Source organism: Monodon monoceros, unplaced genomic scaffold, assembly GCF_005190385.1.
Source record: "Monodon monoceros isolate NGI ecotype Baffin Bay Population unplaced genomic scaffold, NGI_Narwhal_1 Super_Scaffold_7, whole genome shotgun sequence".
NCBI classification, from domain to species: Eukaryota; Metazoa; Chordata; class Mammalia; order Artiodactyla; family Monodontidae; genus Monodon; species Monodon monoceros.
In genome coordinates, this window is record NW_021703784.1 from 25,574,567 (window position 1) to 25,596,715 (window position 22,149).

A 22,149-nucleotide genomic window follows, 5' to 3' on the forward strand; every position below is an offset into this window, starting at 1 on the left:
AAAGATTCCTCTGAGACTTTGCAGCAAGGCCAAAAGAGTCTGAAAACAGCAAAAAATAAAATACTATCAAGTATCAATGTGATAATAACTTAAATCCAATTTGCAAATATTGAGAATCTGAAACCATTAAACTTCCAACTTTTATTAAAATTTTAAAACTTCAGATAGAACATAAACATTTCTCTTTTTTCAAGATACTAAAGAAATGAGATGTCAATATTAAAAATAACTACGTCGAGTTAGGAGTTACTCTAGAGTACATGTCACATTGATTCTAAATATTCAACATTTCATGACAAAACGTCAAGGTTCCGCTCCAAAAAAATCAACATCTTTGAAAAAGGGTTACTACAAAAATATCTTCCATATAAAAAATAAAGTAGGAACACTCTTAGAGACCATGGCCATATTTTATACGTATAGGGTTTTTCTCTTCACACCAAGTGTAAGAATAAAGGAAAATGAAGAACCTTAGATCAAATGGGACAACAGAATGTGTTCCTGACACTAAAAATACTCACATTACTTAAAATTTTGTAATAATCAATACAACCCCAAAATGATGATTTGGCTAAAATTTTTAACTTTCATACAAACCCCAAACAACTGTAAACTGTAATTTTTGGAACAATTACTTTTAAAATCACCAAAATTCAAAGACACTATTTTAAAAATACAGAAATAAAAACAAATCATGAACATGTTATATACCTTATTTAATTCTTAATTACTTTTGGGACATTCTTTATTCCTTTAATAAAAAGAATAGTAGTAATATATATGCTATTGGTAGAAAATTAAGAGCTTCTATAAAATGCTGTGAAAAGAAATTTCAATTATTACTAAATATGCCAACTCTTAGTTTAAAAAATGCAAAAGAAGCTAGTCAGCAGACTCAAACTTGAAGCAGACCCGCTTCCCTCTGAAGCAATGATTTGCTATACTTCCTAGATAATCCTTCAGAAAAGTCTTTCTATATGTTAATATAAATAGTTCAGAATACCAAGACAGAGGTACAGAACAGGACATGAACAGGTCACATGACATAACTGGTCTTGCTCCACAGTTACTACAATGAAGTCCACAGGAGCAGGTGGGGAAGGAAACCGACACAATCCAATGATGCAGTTGTCATAAACCCAGATCATGATTCTCTTCCTATTACCTGATGATCAGTTGTTTAGTTAGATGCAATGGAAATAAAACCGAAAGAAATATGAAGAGGAAATAAAAAATGAAAGGTATGTCTCAACATTTTTTATTTTTGGTGAAGTCAAATGGTTTCCACCACTGAGCAAACTGCAGTACTTTCTTCCTCTGATCCTCAAAGCTTTCTCGGATCCCTTTCCTCCAAAGTCTTGGTTCTACATCCAGCATCCCACCAATGATTTCCTTTCAAAGAATGAGAAAAATACAAACACGTGCATGTATAAATACTAAAAACAGGAATGAAACTATTTCTATTTATTCTGTTACTAAATATAACATTAAGTAGTTCTCCGTGAGGATGATCAAATTTTACATAGGTATTAGTTTCAAGTTAAAAATAAACATTCTTTTCATTTAGTTCTAACTATGCAAACCTTGTGATTCTAGGGGTCCTAGCTGTGTCTCCTGTCAAACAATTTGTCTATTTTGTTGCTTGTTAACACATCTATCAGACAGCAGCAAAGGGGAGGAAGAGAAAATGGAATTTAACTAATTTGGTCCTTATTAGCTGCTCTGGTAAAAGTTTGAAGAAAAAGTTGATCAACATGTAGCAATTATTAACTTGGTTATTCAACTACAGTTGAATCTCAGGCTAATGTTCTCCCTACTACCCAGTATAGTTAAAAGCCAGTTTCTTCTACTATTAGCTGTAGATATTTTTTCAGGAAACAAAATCATATTTTAGTACTAATCTAAGCAAACCAAGAATTAGAAATTATAAATCACCTTCATTTAAAAAGTCACATTCCCAAGCCCTGAAAGGAATGGATTTCTGACTGTCTGCTTATTATTCTAGATCATTTCCTTCATGATCCTCTTCCTGTGTTATCAGCTACAGAAATTAATCAAATTTATGATAGTGAGTATCCATGTACAGAAAGATATGGGGGAGATTTATAATGCTTCGAGGAAGGGAAGTACGGTAATACAGGAAAATCTTGGGCTAAGGGTTGAGTTCTGCATATTCAGTCTAGGTCTGCAGGATTGTGTGGTAAGACCTTGGACATAATCACTCTAAGACATAGGTTCTTCATCTTAACAAATATACTAAAGGGACATACTATGTACAAGCAAGTGCCAAATATTGTAGGGGATACAGAGATAACTAAAATACATTTCTCTGTCTTCAGAAAGCTCATAACAGAATGTGGAGCTGTGGTGGGAGTTATAAAGCAGAATAAGGCAAATGTCAAAGCAGACTACATGGAAACTCAAAAAGAAAGAAGATTCTAATTGTTGGATAAATCAGGAAAAGCTTCATGGAAAAGGAAACCGCTTTTCAGTGGGAAAGGGAAATAAAGGGGTTAAGAGAGACATAGTTTAAAAAGAGGGCACATTTAGATTTAATGCAAGTGTTTCTTGGCACCAGCCAATCACTAGCAATGTAGTTTAAGAAAGCCTAGCTTATAAATTGATCTAAAACTGTCTATAGAGCATCAAGTTTTGTCTCATGTGTACCATATAAGGACTGATTCTTTTTCTGTTACTGAAGCAGATGTTAATGGAAAAAGGCCAACCCTTCTTGCTCTCTAAACAACTGCAGGCTGAAGGGAGTTTTGGTCTCATAGGCTGTTTCTTGGAAAGAAGCTTTTGGGGAAAACGGATCAATGATGTAATGCTAACTAAAGAAGCTTTCCTTTTAACATTAAAACAGTAACATAAAAATCATAGCACATGCATAATATTGGGGGGGCGATCTCCCAATTAAATTTATGCAAGTTAAAAAATTGATATTTTACTTCATTTTCACTAGAATTAAGTTTTCTTTTTTTGAAAGAAATAAATGCAGAGTCATAAAGCTTTGAGTTATAAAGCTCTATTGAATAACAACAGAATTTTTCAGAGCAATGAAAACAAATTTCTTTCTAATTAACTCTGGGAAAAGATATTCTGAAAAATTCTCAGACAAGTTTCTGTAACATATCTCAACAGTTCATAGATGAATGTGATTTTAGGCCTCTAGTTAACCTTTAAGGATAACAGCATAAACATTTTTGAGTCCAAACCTCTTACATGTCACTATTCTTTGTAGAAAATGATCTTACACAGGAGATGAAAGTGGGGAGGAAGAACAGGGAACCATGGACAGAGTTCATCTAGGCTCCTCTAATTTACAGAGAAAGGCCTGAGTTATACTAGATTGAAAGGTCACTTCTAGAGCTGTTATTGCCCAGACTTCTTTTGATTGCTTCAATAGCTACACTAATTTCATTCTAGTCCCTGATACTAACTTACATACTTCCCAGATACTCAGTAGACCTTAAATTTAAGGACTATAACCCTAGAAGGCAATCTGTAGTAACAGAAAAAATCCACTAGCAAAAAATGAAAGATCTACACTCTAGTATCTGTCCAGAAACTATCTGTGTGAAATGAGTGACACATTCTTGGACTATATCGTTCTTAATTATAAATGAAGATGTGAGATCATTTGTTCTCTAGTTCAACCATGAGCTTATGCACCCCTTGTTTCTGTCACTTATTAGCACATGACCATGGGGAAGTTATATAGCCTCCCTGTAGCTCAGTTTCATCATCTATAAAATGAAAATATAAAAATATTTATATAATAGAGTTATTGTGAGCATTAAATGAGTGCTCAGAACAGTAACAGGCTCATTGTAAACCCTCAATGAGTGGGTTATCATCATTATCAATTATCATCAATCACTCTCAGCACAAGCCTGGCTGACTCCACAGGAAAAACATTATAGTCACCATTGACACTGTCAACAAATGTTTGGTTACAAAGTAATATTCCTGTTATAATAAATATTCTGGGATATATTTATTAACAGTTTCTGGGTACTCCCTCTAAAACCTGGGTGGAACAGTAATAACCAACTTCACTATATATTGTGCCCAAAGTTTTGATTTCCCTTCAAAAGAAAAGTGTTACAAAATTGCTAAACTCTGGTACTTTACTAAATTTGTGAGCATACCTTTCCAAAGTAATGAGGGAATTTGTGTTGATCTTCAATGACATGGGCAAACCCTCCCTGGAGGCCAAAATTCACAGAGAAGTAAGGTAAGCCTCTGGGTACCTAAATAAATAGATAAATCACACATGAATACAGCATGAAATCAGAAAGTTATGCTTAATCCCTCTTCCTAATTAAGCATCCCTCAAGACAAACGTATACACTGAATTTCCAGTTCTATAGGTATTTAAACAATAACCTAACTTCTTAAATAAAACATTTCATTTGGTAGCCTTTCAGCTAGATAGTGCTTTATAATATCCAGCAATTATAATCAGAACCAATTATTTTTCTGTCTTATGGGGAAACAGGAAAGAAAAGAAATTTTTAAAATATATAACAACCGAGTAATTTTCCTTAGACTATGCAAATAGAGATTAAGGATATGCTTTCTTATATTTTCCTCACAATGCAGAGGTATAACATTCCTGATATTATACTACTATTTATTGATCAAAGATAAATTAAACATGAACAATCATAGTTTTTTATTAACTGGTGAGGTGGGTACAGAAATTTTTAGTTTACCAACCTTGTTTCAAAATATTTCCACAATTAACTATTATCTTTCCCTCTCTTTTATCCCTCCCTCTTTCTATACACACTCACACACAGACACACAAACACACACACACGTGTGCATGCGTGAAGTATTTTAAACACTATCTTGATTGGAAAAGGCCATAATTTCTAGCTTTAAAAGTTAAGTAGATCTTGTGTCCTTGCAAGTTTTTCCTTCAAGCCCTTATTCTGTCACTAGAAAGTATTCAAACTGGTCAATTTAAAGTAATATCTCTCTCCTCTAATACCCTTATACAGTCAGCATTTACTAATTTTGGCAGTGAATTACATATTTCTACTTAATTATATATATTTTGTATTGTGTCCTCAGGAAGGCATGACTTGGAAAGAGACAGTATGGTATGGTGGAAGAAGAGTGGTCATCTTGAAATAGTATAAAGCAATTAAAATTGGGGATTATAAAGAGTTGTTCAGGTTATAGGAAAAGCATAATTAAAAAATAATCAGTTTACAAAATAGTACAATATGTAAAATGCAGAGAAATGGGTTACTACTTTGTGCTTTTTAAAAATATTTTCACATTTTAAAATAAAATGTGAAAACATGTATGACACAGACAATTAGGAAAAAAATAAAGAGAAAGACAAGGCTCTAATCACAGCTCTGATACTTATAACTACGTAACTTCAGGCAAGTTATTTAACATCTGTGAGTCTCATGAGAAATATGAAGAGCTCAGAAGTTTGCTGTGAAGATCAAATAGAAAAATGTATATAAATGCTTGGCACAGAGAATATTATTCAAATATGACTTTCATTTCCATCTATTAATAGCACTTTGTGCAAATCTGATAGTCAAAGAAAAAGAAATGGAAGGCTCCGTTAAAATACATATATATATATGTATATATTTTTAACATCTTTATTGGAGTATAATTGCTTTACAATAGTGTGTTAGTTTCTGCTTTATAACAAAATGAATCAGCTATACATATACATATATCCCCATATCTCTTCCCTCTTGCGTCTCCCTCCCTCCCACCCTCCCTACCCCACCCCTCTAGGTGGTCACAAAGCACCGAGCTGATCTCCCTGTGCTATGCAGCTGCTTCCCACGAGCTATCAGTTTTACATTTGGTAGCGTATATGTGTTCATGCCACTCTCTCACTTTGTCCCAGTTTACCCTTCCCTCTCCCTGTGTCCTCAAGTCCATTCTCTAGTAGGTCTGTGTCTTTATTCCCAATGCTGCACCTAGGTTCTTCATGATCAATTTTTTTTTTATATTCCATACATATGTGTTAGCATACGGTATTTGTCTTTCTTTTTCTGACTTTCTTCACTCTGTATGACAGACTCAAGGTCCATCCACCTCACTACAAATAACTCAATTTCGTTTCTTTTTATGGCTGAGTAATATTCCATTGTATATATGTGCCAATTCTTCTTCTTTATCCATTCATCTGTTGATGGACACTTAGGTTGCTTCCATGTCCTGGTTACTGTAAATAGAGTTGCAATGAACATTGTGGTACATGAATCTTTTTGAATTATGGTTTTCTCAGGGTATATGCCCAGTAGTGGGATTGCTGGGTCCTATGGTAGTTCTATTTGTAGTTTTTAAGGAACCACCATACTGTTCTCCATAGTGGCTGTATCAATTTACATTCCCACCAACAGTGCAAGAGGGTTCCCCTTTCTCCACACCCTCTCCAGCATTTACTGTTTGTAGATTTTTTGATGATGGCCATTCTGACAGGTGTGAGGTGATAGCTCATTTTAGTTTTGATTTGCATTTCTCTAATGATTAATGATGTTGAACATTCTTTCATGTGTTTGTTGGCAATCTGTATATCTTCTTTGGAGAAATGTCTATTTAGGTCTTCCGCCCATTTTTGGATTGGGTTGCTTGTTTTTTTGATACTGAGATGCATGATCTGCTTGTAAATTTTGGAGATTAATCCTTTGTCAGTTGCTTCATTTGCAAACATTTTCTCCCATTCTGAGAGCTGTCTTTTGGTCTTGTTTATGGTTTCCTTTGCTGTGCAAAAGTTTTGAGTTTCATTAGGTCCCATTTGTTTATTTTTGTTTTTATTTGCATTTCTTTAGGAGATGGGTCAAAAAGGATCTTGCTGTGACTTATGTCATAGAGTGTTCTGCCTATGTTTTCCTCTAAGAGTTTTATAGTGTCTGGCCTTACATTTAGACCTTTAATCCATTTTGAGTTTATTTTTGTGTATGGTGTTAGGGAGTGTTCTAATTTCATTCTTTTACATGTAGCTGTCCAGTTTTCCCCACCACTTATTGAAGAGGCTGTCTTTTCTCCATTGTATAGTCTTGCCTCCTTTATCAAAGATAAGGTGACCATAGGTGCATGGGTTTATCTCGGCTTTCTATCCTGTTCCATTGATCTATATTTCTGTTTTTGTTCCAGTACCATATTGTCTTGATTACTGTAGCTTTGTAGTATAGTCTGAAGTCAGGGAGTCTGATTCCTCCAGCTCCGTTTTTCTTTCTCAAGATTGCTTTGGCTATTTGGGGTCTTTTGTATTTCCATACAAACTGTGAAATTTTTTGTTCTAGTTCTGTGAAAAATGCCTTTGGTAGTTTGATAGGGATTGCACTGAATCTGCAGACTGCTTTGGGTACTAGAGTCATTTTCATAATGTTGATTTTCCAATCCAAGAACATGGTATATCTCTCCATCTGTTTGTATCACCTTTAATTTCTTTCATCAGTTTCATAGTTTTTTGCATACAGGTCTTTTGTCTCCTTAGGTAGGTTTATTCCTAGGTATTTTATTCTTTTTGTTGCAGTGGTAAATGGGAGTGTTTCCTTAATTTCTGTTTCAGATTTTTCATCATTAGTGTATAGGAATGCAAGGGATTTCTGTGCATTAATTTTGTATCCTGCTACTTTGCCAAATTCATTGATTGGCTCTAGTAGTTCTCTGGTAGCATCTTTAGGATTCTCTATGTATAGTATCATGTCATCTGCAAACAGTGACAGCTTTACTTCTTCTTTTCTGATTTGGATTTCTTTTTCTTCTCTGATTGCTGTGGCTAAAACTTCCAAAACAATGTTATATAATAGTGGTGAGAGTGGGCAACCTTGTCTTGTTCCTGATCTTAGTGGAAATGGTTTCAGTTTTTCACCATTGAGGACGATGTTGGCTGTGGGTTTGTCATATATGGCCTTTATTATCATTAAAATATTTTTGCTATCTGAAGTAGATCAACGTGTGAGACATGAATTTGAATGGCTAAAATCATGTTGTACACTACATCAATTAAAGAGCAGTACTTCGAGGAAGAGATAACTTCAGAAAGCAATTTATGATGACAGTGCCCATGCTTTTTGTTTGTATTACACTGTGTTTGGCAGAAAAAATGGCTTCCTAAATATGTCAATGCTCCTATCCCATATTTGCCATGAATATGTTACGTTATATGGCAAAAAGGACTTTGCAGATACAATTAAGTTAGGGATCTTGAAATGGGGAGATTATCCTGGGTTATATAGCATATGATAGGAGGATGAGAGTCAGAGAAAGACTGGAAAATGCTATACTGGTTGACTTTGAACACAAAGGAAAGAACCACAAGCCATGGAATGCAGGTGGTTTCTAGAAACTGAAAAAGGCAAGGGAATGGATTCTCCCTGAGAGCCTCCAAAAAAAAAAAAAAAAAGTAGGCCTGCTAACACCTTGACTTAGCCCAGTAAAACCGAGTTCATATTTGTGACTTCCAGAACTATGAGATAACAAATGTGCTGTTTTTAAAGCACTAAGTTTGTGGTAATTTGTATATATCAATACATACCAAAGCTCAACAACATATGGCATAATTGCCAAGATGGCAAAATGAACGCATTATTTCTAAACAAAGAACAGTTGCGTGCCACAAGAACTCTTCTCTCACTGCAGGCAGAAAAGGTACAACCTAATGTCTTGCCTGAAGAGTTGTGAGTCAGTAGGCATTGCAAAGGATCCAGTATAAAAGTATATGTACATTTAGCACTTCCTTTTCCTGCCTTGACCAGCCAGAGGGATAGAAGTTGGAACGTTGGCACCACCCATGAAGAGTACTGACAGAATTACAGCAAAAAATTTTACTGATGATAGGAAAACAGTAGTATTTGAGCTTTCCCCTTTTAATATTCCAGATTTTAATCCTGACTTCGTATAATTGTCCTCATATTTGATGGTCTTAGGGTAAACCCAAATTTTCCTTGAGGTGGACTTTGCTTAGCTTTGAAAGTCAAACCCAAGACGTCTTAGATGTTTTTCAACTGCTATAGTTAACACAAAATTACAGTTAAAAATCATATTAAAAAGTAGAGGGGGAGAATTGGGAAGATGGCGGGGGGAATCGGGAAGATGGCGGAAGAGTAAGACACGGAGATCACCTTCCTCCCCACAGATACACCAGAAATACATCTACACGTGGAACAACTCCTACAGAACACCTACTGAACGCTGGCAGAAGACCTCAGACTTCCCAAAAGGCAAGAAACTCCCCACGCACCTGGGTAGGGCAAAAGAAAAAAGAATAAACAGAGACAAAAGAATAGGGACGGGACCTGCACCAGTGGGAGGGAGCTGTGAAGGAAGAACAGTTTCCACACACTCGGAAGCCCCTTCGCGGGCGGAGACTGCGGGTGGCGGAGGGGGAAAGCTTCGGAGCGGAAACTCCGGAAGAGAGCACAGCAACAGGGGTGCGGAGGGCAAAGCGGAGAGATTCCCGCACAAAGGATCGATGCCGACTGGCACTCACCAGCCCGAGAGGCTTGTCTGCTCACCCGCTGGGGCGGGCACGGCTGGCAGCTGACGCTCGGGCTTCGGTAGGAGCGCAGGGAGAGGACTGGGGTTGGCGGCATAAACACAGCCTGCAGGGCGTTACTGCACCACGGCTAGCCGGGAGAGAGTCCGGGGAAAACTCTGGACCTGCTGAAGAGGCAAGAGACTTTTTCTTGCATCTTTGTTTCCTGGTGCACGAGGAGAGGGGATTAAGAGTGCTGCTTAAAGGAGCTCTAGAGACGGGCGCGAGCCGCGGCTAACAGGGCAGACCGCAGAGATGGGTATGAGACGCTAAGGTGGCTGCTGCCACCAACTAGAAGCCTGTGTGCGAGCACAGGTCACTATCCACACCTCCCTTCATGGGAGCCTGTGCAGCCCGCCACTGCCAGGGTCCCAGGATCCAGGGAAAACTTCCCGAGGAGAACGCACGGCGCGCCTCAGGCTGGTGCAACGTCCTGCTGGCCTTTGCGCCGCAGGCTCGCCCCTCATTTGCACCCCTCCCTCCCCCGGCCTGAGAGAACCTGAGTCCCTGAAGCAGCTGCTCCTTTAACCCCGTCCTGTCTGAGCGAAGAACAGACGCCCTCCGGCGACCTACACACAGAGGCAGGGCCAAATCCAAAGCTGAGCCCTGGGAGCTGTGCGAACAAAGAAGAGAAAGGGAAGTCTCTCCCAGCAGCCTCAGAAGCAGCGGATTAAAGCTCCACAATCAACTTGATGTACACTGCATCTTTGGAATACCTGAATAGACAACTAATCATCCCAAATTGAGGAGGTGGACTTTGATAGCAAGATTTATTATTTTTTCCCCTTTTCCTCTTTTTGTGTGTATGTTTCTGTGTGAGATTTTGTCTGTATAGCTTTGCTTTCACCATTTGTCCTAGGTTTCTATCCATCCGTTTTTTTATTCAGAGCCGTGTGGATGAAAGGCTCTTGGTGCTGCAGCCAGGAGTCAGTGCTCCGCCTCTGAGGAGGGAGAGCCAACTTCAGGACACTGGTCCACAAGAGACCTCCCAGCTCCAAATAATATCAAACGGCGAAAATCTCCCAGAGATCTCCATCTCAACACCAGCATCCAGCTTCACTCAACGACCAGCAAGCTACAGTGCTGGATACCCTATGCCAAACAACTAGCAAGACAGGAACACAACCCCACCCATTAGCAGAGAGGCTGCCTAAAATCATAATAAGTCCACAAACACCCCGAAACACACCACCAGACGTGGACCTGCCCACCAGAAAGACAAGATACAGCCTCATCCACCAGAACACAGACACTAGGCCCCTCCACCAGGAAGCCTACACAACCCACTGAACCAACTTTAGTCACTGGGGACAGACACCAAAAACAACGGGAACTATAAACCTGCAGCCTGCAAAAAGGAGACCCCAAACACAGTAAGATAAGCAAAATGAGAAAACAGAAAAACACACAGCAGATGAAGGAGCAAGATAAAAACCCACCAGACCTAACAAATGAAGAGGAAATAGGCAGTCTACCTGAAAAAGAATTCAGAATAATGATAGCAAAGATGATGCAAAATCTTGGAAATAGAATGGAGAAAAAGCAAGAAACATTTAACAAGGAACTAGAAGAAATAATTGAAACAAGCAATGATGAACAACTCAATAAATGAAATTAAAAATACTCTAGAAGGGATCAAGAGCAGAATGACTGAGGCAGAAGAACGGATAAGTGACCTGGAAGGTAAAATAGTGGAAATAACTACTGCAGAGCAGAATAAAGAAAAAAGAATGAAAAGAACTGAGGACTATTTCAGAGACCTCTGGGACAACATTAAATGCACCAACATTCGAATTATAGGGGTTCCAGAAGAAGAAGAGAAAAAGAAAGGGACAGAGAAAATATTTGAAGAGATTATAGTTGAAAACTTCCCTAATATGGGAAAGGAAATAGTTAGTCAAGTCCAGGAAGCACAGAGTCCCATAAAGGATAAATCTAAGGAAAAACACGCCAAGACACATATTAATCAAACTGTCAAATATTAGATACAAAGAAAACATATTAAAAGCAGCAAGGGAAAAACAACAAATAACACACAAGGGAATCCCCATAAGGTTAACAGCTGATCTTTCAGCAGAAACTCTGCAAGCCAGAAGGGACTGGCAGGACATATTTAAAGTGATGAAGGAGAAAAACCTACAACCAAGATTACGCTACCCAGCAAGGATCTCATTCAGATATGATGGAGAAATTAAAACCTTTACAGACAAGCAAAAGCTGAGAGAGTTCAGCACCATCAAACCAGCTTTACAACAAATGTTAAAGGAACTTCTCTAGACAAGAAACACAAGAGAAGGAAAAGACCTATAATAACGAACCCAAAACAATTTAGAAAATGGGAATAGGAACATACATATCGATAATTACCTTAAGTGTAAATAGATTAAATGCTCCCACCAAAAAACACAGATTGGCTGAATGGATACTAAAACAAGACCCATATATATGCTGTCTACAAGAGACCCACTTCAGACTTAGAGACACATACAGACTGAAAGTGAGGGGATGGAAAAAGATATTCCAAGCAAATGGAAACCAAAAGAAAGCTGGAGTAGCAATTCTCATATCAGACAAAATAGACGTTAAAATAAAGACTATTACAAGAGACAAAAAAGGTCACTACAAAATGATAAAGGGATCGATCCAAGAAGAAGATATAAGAATTGTAAATATTTATGCACCCAACATAAGAGCACCTCAATACATAAGGCAAATACTAACAGCCATAAATGGGGAAATTGACAGTAACACATTCATAGTAGGGGACTTTAACACCCCACTTTCGCCAATGGACAGATCATCCAAAATGAAAATGAATAAGGAAACACAAGCTTTAAATGATACATTAAACAAGATGGACCTAATTGATATTTATAGGACATTCCATCCAAAAACAACAGAATACACATTTTTCTCAAGTGGAACATTCTCCACGATAGATCATATATTGGGTCACAAGTCAAGCCTTGGTAAATTTAAGAAAATTGAAATTGTTTCAAGTATCTTTTCCGACTGCAATGCTATGAGGCTAGATATCAATTACAGGAAATATCTGTAAAAGATCCAAACACATGGAGGCTAAACAATACACTACTTAATAACCAAGTGATCACTGAAGAAATCAAAGAGGAAATCAAAACATACCTAGAAATAAATGACAATGGAGACACGACGACCCAAAACCTACAGGATGCAGCAAAAGCAGTTCTAAGAGGGAAGTTTATAGCAATACAATCCTACCTCAAGAAACAGGAAACATCTTGAATAAACAACCTAACCTTGCACGTAAAGCAGTTAGAGAAAGAAGAACAAAAAACCCCCAAAATTAGCAGAAGGAAAGAAATCATAAAGATCAGATCAGAAATAAATGAAAAAGAAATGAAGGAAATGACAGCAAAGATCAATAAAACTAAAAGCTGGATCTTTGAGAAGATAAACAAAATTGATAAACTATTAACCAAACTCATTAAGAAAAAAAGGGAGAAGACTCAAATCAATAGAATTAGAAAAGAAAAGGGAGAACAACTGACACTACAGAAATACAAAAGATCATGAGAGATTACTACAAGCAACTCTATGCCAATAAAATGGACAACCTGGAAGAAATGGATGAATTCTTAGAAATGCACAATGTGCCAAGACTGAATCAGGAAGAAATAGAAAATATGAACAGACTAATCACAAGCACTGAAATTGAAACTGTGATTAAAAACCTTCCAACAAACAAAATCCCAGGACCAGATGGCTTCACAGGCGAATTCTATCAAACATTTAGAGAAGAGCTAACACCTATCATTCTCAAACTCTTCCAAAATATAGCAGAGGGAGGAACACTCCCAAACTCATTCTACAAGGCCACCACCACCCTGATACCAAAACCAGACAAGGATGTCACAAAGAAAGAAAACTCTAGGCCAATATCACTGATGAACACAGATGCAAAAATCCTCAACAAAATACTAGCAAACAGAATCCAACAGCACATTAAAAGGCTCATACACCATGATCAAGTGGGGTTTATTCCAGGAATGCAAGGATTCTTCAATATACACAAATCAATCAACGTGATACACCATATTAACAAATTGAAGGAGAAAAACCATATCATCTAAATAGATGCAGAGAAAGCTTTTGACAAAATTCAACACCCATTTATGATAAAAACCCTGCAGAAAGTAGGCATAGAGGGAACTTTCCTCAACATAATAAAGGCCATAAATGACAAACCCACAGCCAACATGATCCTCAATGGTGAAAAACTGAAAGCATTTCCACTAAGATCAGGAACAAGACAAGGTTGTCCACTCTCACCACTCTTATTCAACATAGTTTTGGAAGTTTTAGCCACAGGAATCAGAGAAGAAAAGGAAATAAAAGGAATCCAGATCAGAAAAGAAGAAATAAAGCTGTCACTGTTTGCAGATGACATGATACTATACATAGAGAATCCTAAAGATGCTAACAGAAAACTACTAGAGCTAATCAATGAATTTGGTAAAGTAGCAGGATACAAAATTAATGCACAGAAATCTCAGGCATTCCTATACACTAATGATGAAAAATCTGAAAGTGAAATCAAGAAAACATTCCCATTTACCACTGCAACAAAAAGAATAAAATATCTAGGAATAAACCTACCTAAGGAGACAAAAGACCTGTATGCAGAAAATTATAAGACACTGATGAAAGAAAGATGATACAAATAGATGAAGAGATATATCATGTTCTTGGATTGGAAGAATCAACATTGCGAAAGTGACTCTACTACCCAAAGCAATCTACAGATTCGATGCAATCCCTATCAAACTACCACTGACATTTTTCACAGAACTAGAACAAAAAATTTCACAATTTGTATGGAAACACAAAAGACCCTGAATAGCCAAGGCAATGTTGAGAACAAAAAATGGAGCTGGAGGAATAAGGCTCCCTGACTTCAGACTATACTACAAAGCTACAGTAATTAAGACAGTATGGTACTGGAACAAAAACAAAAATATAGATCAATGGAACCGGATAGAAAGCCCAGAGATAAACCCACACACATATGTTCACCTCATCTTTGATAAAGGAGGCAGGAATGTACAGTGGAGAAGGGACAGCCTCTTCAGTAAGTGGTGCTGGGAAAACTAGACTGGGACATGTAAAAGTATGAGATTAGACCACTCCGTAACAGCATACACAAAAGTAAGCTCAAAATGGATTAAAGACCTAAATGTAAGGCCAGAGACTACCAGATAAACTCTTAGAGGAAAACATAGGCAGAACACTCTATGACATAAATCACAGCAAGATCCTTTTTGACCCACCTCCTAGAGAAATGGAAATAAAAACAAAAATAAACAAACAGGACCTAATGAAATTTCAAGGCTTTTGCACAGCAAAGGAAACCATAAACAAGACCAAAAGACAACCCTCAGAATGCGAGAAAGTATTTTCAAATGAAGCAACTGACACAGGATTAATCTCCAAAATTTACAAGCAGCTCATGCAGCTCAAGAACAAAAAAACAAACAACCCAATCCAAAAATGGGCAGACGACCTAAGTAGACATTTCTCCAAAGAAGATATACAGACTGCCAACAAACAGATGAAAGAATGCTCATCATCGTTAATCATTAGAGAAGTGCACATCAAAACTACAATGAGATATCATCTCACACCAGTCAGAATGGCCATCATCTAGAAACAATAACAAATCTAGAAAGAATAAATGCTGGAGAGGGTGTGGAGAAAAGGAAACACTCTTGCACTGCTGGTGGGAATGTGAATTGGTACAGCTAGTACAGATAACAGTATGGAGGTTCCTTAAAAAACTACAAATAGAACTACCATACGACCCAGCGATCCCACTACTGGGCATATACCCTGAGAAAACCATAATTCAAAAAGAGTCATGTACCAAAATGTTCACTGCAGCTCTATTTACAATAGCCAGGAGATGGAAACAACCTAAGTGTCCATCATCGGATGAATGGATAAAGAAGATGTGGCACATATATACAATGGAATATTACTCAGCCATAAAAAGAAATGAAATTGAGCTATTTGTAATGAGGTGGATGGACCTAGAGTCTGTCATACAGAGTGAAGTAAGTCAGAAAGAGAAAGACAAATACTGTATGCTAACACATATATATGGAATTTAAGAAAAAAAATGTCATGAAGAACCTAGGGGTAAGACAGGAATAAAGACACAGACCTACTAGTGAATGGACTTGAGGACATGGGGTGGGGGAAGGGTAAGCTGGGACAAAGTGAGAGAGTGGCATGGACATATATACACTACCAAACGTAAGGTAGATAGCTAGTGGGAAGCAGCTGCATAGCACAGGGAGATCAGCCCGGTGCTTTGTGACCACCTGGATGGGTGAACTAGGGAGGGTGGGAGGGAGGGAGACACAAGAGGGAGGAGATATGGGAACATATGTATATGTATAACTGATTCACTTCATTATAAAGCAGAAACTAACACATCATTGTAAAGCAATTATACTCCAATAAAGTTGTAAAAAAAAAGAAAAAGAAAAAGTTGAGGAAGAATTCATGTGAAATCTCAATAAAACTGTCTTGTGAAAAAAGACCACTTTCTTGACAAGTTACTGAATATTATGCAACTCCTCTGCAATGAACATTCAGATCTGTTTTTCTTGTATATATCCATGAACTTCACACTACAGTGCAAGGAAATCAAAAGACCCAGAGAAAGTAAACAAAATAGACATAAAAAGAGAAGCTTATACTCACACAAATAAAAACATAAATCATCAGAGAATCAGAATGAATTACAAATATGTCAATCTCTACTAACAACCAAGAATCCACTATGGAAGAAAAAATCAGCACATCCGCAACACACACATAAAATAATTTATGTACCTACTAAGGACATAGAGTTTTTTAAAAGAAGGATAATGAGGTTTCTTCAGAATAAAAATAATGTTAAAATAAATCAAGATTGTTCACTTCATGCTCAGAAACATAATTATCATTTAAAAAAGATACTGGAAAGTTTGTTAACCTTGTAAAAAGTGACCTGCTTTGAAATTATTCTTATACTCAAGTTCTCTTCACAACTCCATCCCCGTAATTATCAAATCCTAAGCTAAGAGTGACCTCAAGAGGTCATCTGGTTCATTCCCCAGCTACTCTCAAATAGTCTCAGATAAAACGCTATGTGGTGATTTGGAAAAGAAAACACTTCAAAGTTGAATATATAACAACCATTCCAAGAATTTGTATGTTTCTTACTGTCTCTATTGGTTATTTTAAAATATTAAAATCCTCCAGGTACTTATTTTAGGTATATATCCAGGTTTTAAAAAACAACCTTACAATAGGTACTAGATGGCTTACCAGCAAAAATACTGCATATATAGTGGTTATCATGGAGTTCACATATGTTGATGTATATCTATATCTATCGTTTTAAACTGATAGTCATTTAAGTTCAAACACATTCTAAAAGATCTATATTTTTTAATTTCCCCTTCATGCTTTCTATTTTTGATGTCATATTTTACATCTTTATGCCTATCCTTTACCTGTTCATTGTAGTTATATTTAATTTTAAAATCTTTGTCTTTTAACCTTTCTAATTGTTCATTTAAGTGGTTGATCCACTGCCTTTACTTGCCTTTAACAGTGAGGTTTTTCCCTTCCTGTATTTTCTTATTTCTTGTTTTGGTCCTTTCTTTTTCACCTGAAGAAGACCCCTTAACATTTTTTGTAAGGTCACTTTAGTACTGATGAACTCTTTAGTTTTTTCCTTTTAGCACTTTAAATATATCATGCCACTCCCTTTTGGCCTGCAAAGTTTCTGCTGAAAAGCCAGCAGATAGCCTTATGGAAATTCCCTTGTCGTAACTGTTTTTTGTTGTTGACTTTAAAATTCTCTCTTTACCTTTATTTTTTCCCATTTTAGTTATTATACGTCTTGGTGTGGTTCTCTTTGGGTTCATCTTCTTTGGGACTCTCTGTGCTTCCTATACCTGGATATCTATTTCCTTCTTCAGGTTCAGGAAGTTTTCAGCCAAAATTTCATCAAATACATTTTCTATCCCTTTCTCTCTCTTCTCTTTCTGTGATCCCTACAATGCAAATTTAGAATGCCTGATGTTGTCCCAGAGGTCCCTTAAGCTAGGCTCATTAAAAAAATTTTTTTATTTTCCCTGTTCTGATTGGGTGATTTTCACTATATTCCAGGTTGCTTATGCATTCTTCTATATCACCTAATCTGTGGCTAATTCCTTCTAGTGTATTTTTCATTTCAGTTATTACATTCTTCAGCTCTGATTGGTACTTTTTAATATTTTCTAGTTCTTTGTTCAAATTCCCACTCTGTTCATTTATTTTTTTCCCCAACTTGAGTTAGCATTCTTATTACTATTGCTCTGAACTCCTTATCAGGTAAATTATTTATCTCTGTTTCAGTAGGGTTTTATTCATTTTTCTTTTCTTGTTTTTTCATTTGAAACATATTCCTTTGTCTGCATGACAGTAGGTGAAAGAGTTACCTATCCTGGTCTTGAAGACATGTCCTTGTGTGGGAGCATCCCAATGCAGTCTGTGTGTGCACAGTGGTTCCAGTGGGAGCTCAATCTGAAGTAAGCCCAGGGTGCCCTGACAGCCACTGCCTTGGTGGGAGGTAGAGCCAGAGCCATGTTTGAGCTGGGGCTTCTCCTATGCTCAGTGGCAGTCACTGCCCTACTGGGGGTGGGATCCAGGCCCAAGAGCTGAAGCAGGAGCCCTGAGGGACCTGCACTTCTCCCAGGTGTGATGGCAGTCTCTACCTTAATTGTGAGCATGGTCAGGGACTGAGGGCTTGGGGCTGCACTTTGAAGTGGTTCCACTTTTTTCTTGATGTGTGTACTTTGGTAAGAGGCTAGATCAGGGCTGGAGGAGTTGGAGCCACACAACTGAGCTGGTTCCACTCCTTCCCAAGTGTGTGCACCGACATGCACACAAGAAATGGCAGTCTCCACCCTGGGGCTGATTCCTCTCCCTCCCAAGTATGTTGCTCCCATCCTAATCAGAGGCAGGGCCAGGGTTCAACCAAGCCCTGTTCCCTCCAAGTGTGTGCACTCTTGTTGGCAATTGCAGCCTTGACCTTAGCAGGGAGCAACAGCAGAGCAGTAGGGGCTAGAGTAGGAGTCCAGTGCAAACTTGGGGGCACACTGGGGTGGTCTTGGCAAGCCAGCCAGAGCATCATGAAGATTTCAATCTGCTGCCTCCACCCTGGGACTGTGAGCAAGTCTGTGTGCAAGCTCCTCAAGAGCAGAGTTTCCATTTATTACAGCACTCAGGTAAGCCCCACTGGTTTTCTAACCCAGACAGGCTCATCTTCCTCTTGCTGGACCACAGGGATGGAATGCCTAATGTGTGGATTGAATGCTCCGCTCCCCAAGGAAGATCCTGAACATGTGATATTTCTCTCCTCTCTAGGTCACTCTCTAGGGGTGTCAGTCCCAATTAGATCGCTTCTCCTCCCCTCCTATCAAACTCTGTGTGGTTCTTTCTTTACAGTCTAGGTTGCAGAAGAGCTGTTCTGCTAGTCTTTAGGTCACCTTTAGTGAGACTTGCTTTATATGTAGTTGTAGTCCTGATGTGTTTGTGAGGGGAGGTGGGTTCAGCAACGTGCTACTCCACCATTTTGATTCCACCCCTCCCCTAAAATATTTTCAACTGCCATTAAAATCATGTTCTAAAAGAATATTCAATGGCATTGGAAATTATGATATGAGAAGTGAAAAACTTAGGCACAAAAGATGTATGTACATTAGATACCTTTTTCTATAAGATCATGAATTAGACATTTGTGGGGGCATTGTTTTGTTTTTTAATATATTGTCTGTCCCAATTCACCAGCAAGGGAAAAGAAAAAGACCACAGGCAAATTGTAAAATTATTTGTCTAGTTCTGTGAAAAATGCCATTGGTATTTTGATAGGGATTGTACTGAATCTATAGATTGCCTTGGGTGCTAGGGTCATTTTAACAAAATTGATTCTCCCAGTCCAAGAACACGGTATATCTTTCCATCTTTTTGTTTTATCTTCAATTTCTTGCATCAGTGCCTTATAGCTTTCAGAGTACAGCTCTTTTGCCATCTTAGTTAGATTTATTCCTAGGTATTTTATTCTTTTTGATGTGATGGTAAATGGGATTGTTTCCATAATTTCTCTTTCTGATAGTTCGTTTCTCTTTTCTGATAGTTCATTGTTAGTTTATAGAGATGCAACAGATTTCTGTACATTAATTTTGTATTCTGCAACTTTACTGAGTTCATTGATGAGATCTAGTAGTTTTCTGGTGGTGTGTTTAGGATTTTTCTATGTATAGTGACAGTTTTACTTCTTCCTTTCCAATTTGGATTCTTTTAATTTCTTTTTCTTCTCTGTTATGGCTTGGATTTCCAAAACTATGTTGAATAAAAGTGGTGACTCTGGACATTCTTGTCTTATTCCTGATCTTAGAGGAAACGCTTTCAGCTTTTCCCCATTGAGTATGATGTCAGCTGTGGGTTTGCCATATACGGCCATTATTATGTTGAGGTATGTTCCCTGTATGCCAGCTTTCTGGAGAGTTTTTATCATAAATGGATGTTGGATTTTATCAAAAGCTTTTTCTGCATCATATGGTTTTTATTCTTCAATTTGTTAATGTGGTATGTCACAGTGATTTGTGAATACTGAAAAATCCTTGCATCCCTGGGTTAAATCTCACGTGATCATGGTGAATGATCTTTTTAATGTATTGTTGGATTCATTTTGATAGTATTTGTTGAGGATTTTTGCATCTATGTTCATCAGTGATAATGACCTGTAAGTTTCTTTTTTGTGATATCTTTGGTTTTGGTATCAGGGTGATGTTGGATTCATAGAATCAGTTTGGAAGCATTCCTTCCTCTGTAATTTTTTGGAATAGTGTCAGAAGGATAAATGGTAGAATTCACCTGTGAAGCCATCTGGTTCTAGACTTTTGTTTGTTGGGAATTTTAAAATTACTGACTCAATTTCATTACTGGTAATTGGTCTGTTCATCTTTTCTATTTTTTCTTAGTTCAGTCTTGGGAGATTGTACCTTTGAAACACTCTGAATAGCCAAAACAATCTTGAGAAAGAAAAACAAACCTGGAGGAATCATGCTCTCTGACTTCAGATTATATTACAAAGCTATAGTCATTAAAACAGTATGATACTGGCATAAAAACAGACATATAGATCAATGGAACAGAATAGACAGCCCAGAAATAAACCCACATACTTAATGGTAAATTAATCTACGACAAAGGGGGCAAGAATATACAATGAAGAAAAGACAGTCTTTTCAATAAGTAGTGCTGGAAAAACTGGATAGCTACATATAAAAGAATGAAATTAGAACATTCTCTAATACCATACAAAAATAAAACTCAAAATGGATTAAAACCTAAATTTAAGACTGGATACTATAAAACTCCTAGAGGAAAATACATGCAGAACACTGACTGACATGAATCACAGGAATATTTTTTTGGATCAGTCTCCTAGAGTAAATGAAATAAAAGCAAAAATAAACAAATAGGACCTAAGTAAATTTAACAGCTTTTGAACAGCAAAGAAAATCATCAACAAAATGAAAAGACAAACTCCTAAATGAGAGAAAATTTTTGCAAATGATATGACCAATAAGGGATTAATATCCAACATATATAAACAGCTCATACAACTCAGTATCAAGAAACCAAAAAACCCAATTAAAAAAAAGAAGAACTGAATAGATATTTTTCCAAAGAGGAAATGAAGATGCCAACAGGCATATGAAAAGATGCTCAACATCACTAATCATCAGGGAAATGCAAATCAAAACCAAAACCACAATGAAATGTCACCTCACACCTTCAGAACAGCTATCGTTAAAAAGAAAACAAATAACAAATGCTGGCAAGGATGTGAAGAAAAGGGAACCCTCCTACACTGTGGGTGGGAATGTAAAATGGTGCAGCCACTGAGGAAAACAGTATGGAGGTTTCTCAGAAAACTACAAATAGAACTACCATATGACCCAGCAATTCCTCTCTTGAGTATATATATCAGAAAAAAACCCAAAACACTCATTTGAAAAGATATATGCACCCCAATGTTCATAGCAGCATTATTTACAATAGCCAAGATATGGAAGCAACCTAAGTGTCCATTAACAGATGAATGGATAAAGAAGATGTGGTGTATATATGTATATATGGAATACTACTCAGTCATAAAAAAGAACAAATTTTTGCCATTTGCAGCAACATAGATGTACTTGGAAGGCATTATGCTAAGTGAAATAAGTCAGACAGAGAAAGAGAAAGACTGTATGATATCACTTATATGTGGAATCTAAAGAATACAACAAACTAGTGAATAGAAGAAAAAAGAAGCAGACACACAGATACAGAGAACAAACTAGTGGTTACCAGTACCAATGGTGGGGGGCAATACAGGGGCGGGGAAGTTGGAGGTACAAACTACTGAGTGTAAGATAGGCTGAAGGATGTTTTGTACAACACAGGGAATATAGCCAATATTTTGTAATAACTGTAAATGGAAAGTAACCTTTAAAAATTGTATTTTTTTTTAATTTTTAAAAAAGACAATA

General features: G+C 37.2%; 1 protein-coding gene across 1 annotated transcript in view; it reads right to left on the minus strand.

The window, feature by feature from the left end:
• Positions 1-773: 773 nt before the first annotated feature.
• The window catches only part of CWF19L2 (CWF19 like cell cycle control factor 2), a 200,612-nt gene continuing 179,236 nt past the window's right edge, over positions 774-22,149 (minus strand). The window contains exons 17-18 of the mRNA XM_029207882.1: positions 4,152-4,253; positions 774-1,392 (exon numbers count right to left, since the gene is read on the minus strand). Of these exons, the coding sequence (XP_029063715.1) occupies positions 1,249-1,392; positions 4,152-4,253 (246 nt within the window). The 3' untranslated portion in view covers positions 774-1,248. The remainder of the gene's footprint in view (positions 1,393-4,151; positions 4,254-22,149) is intronic.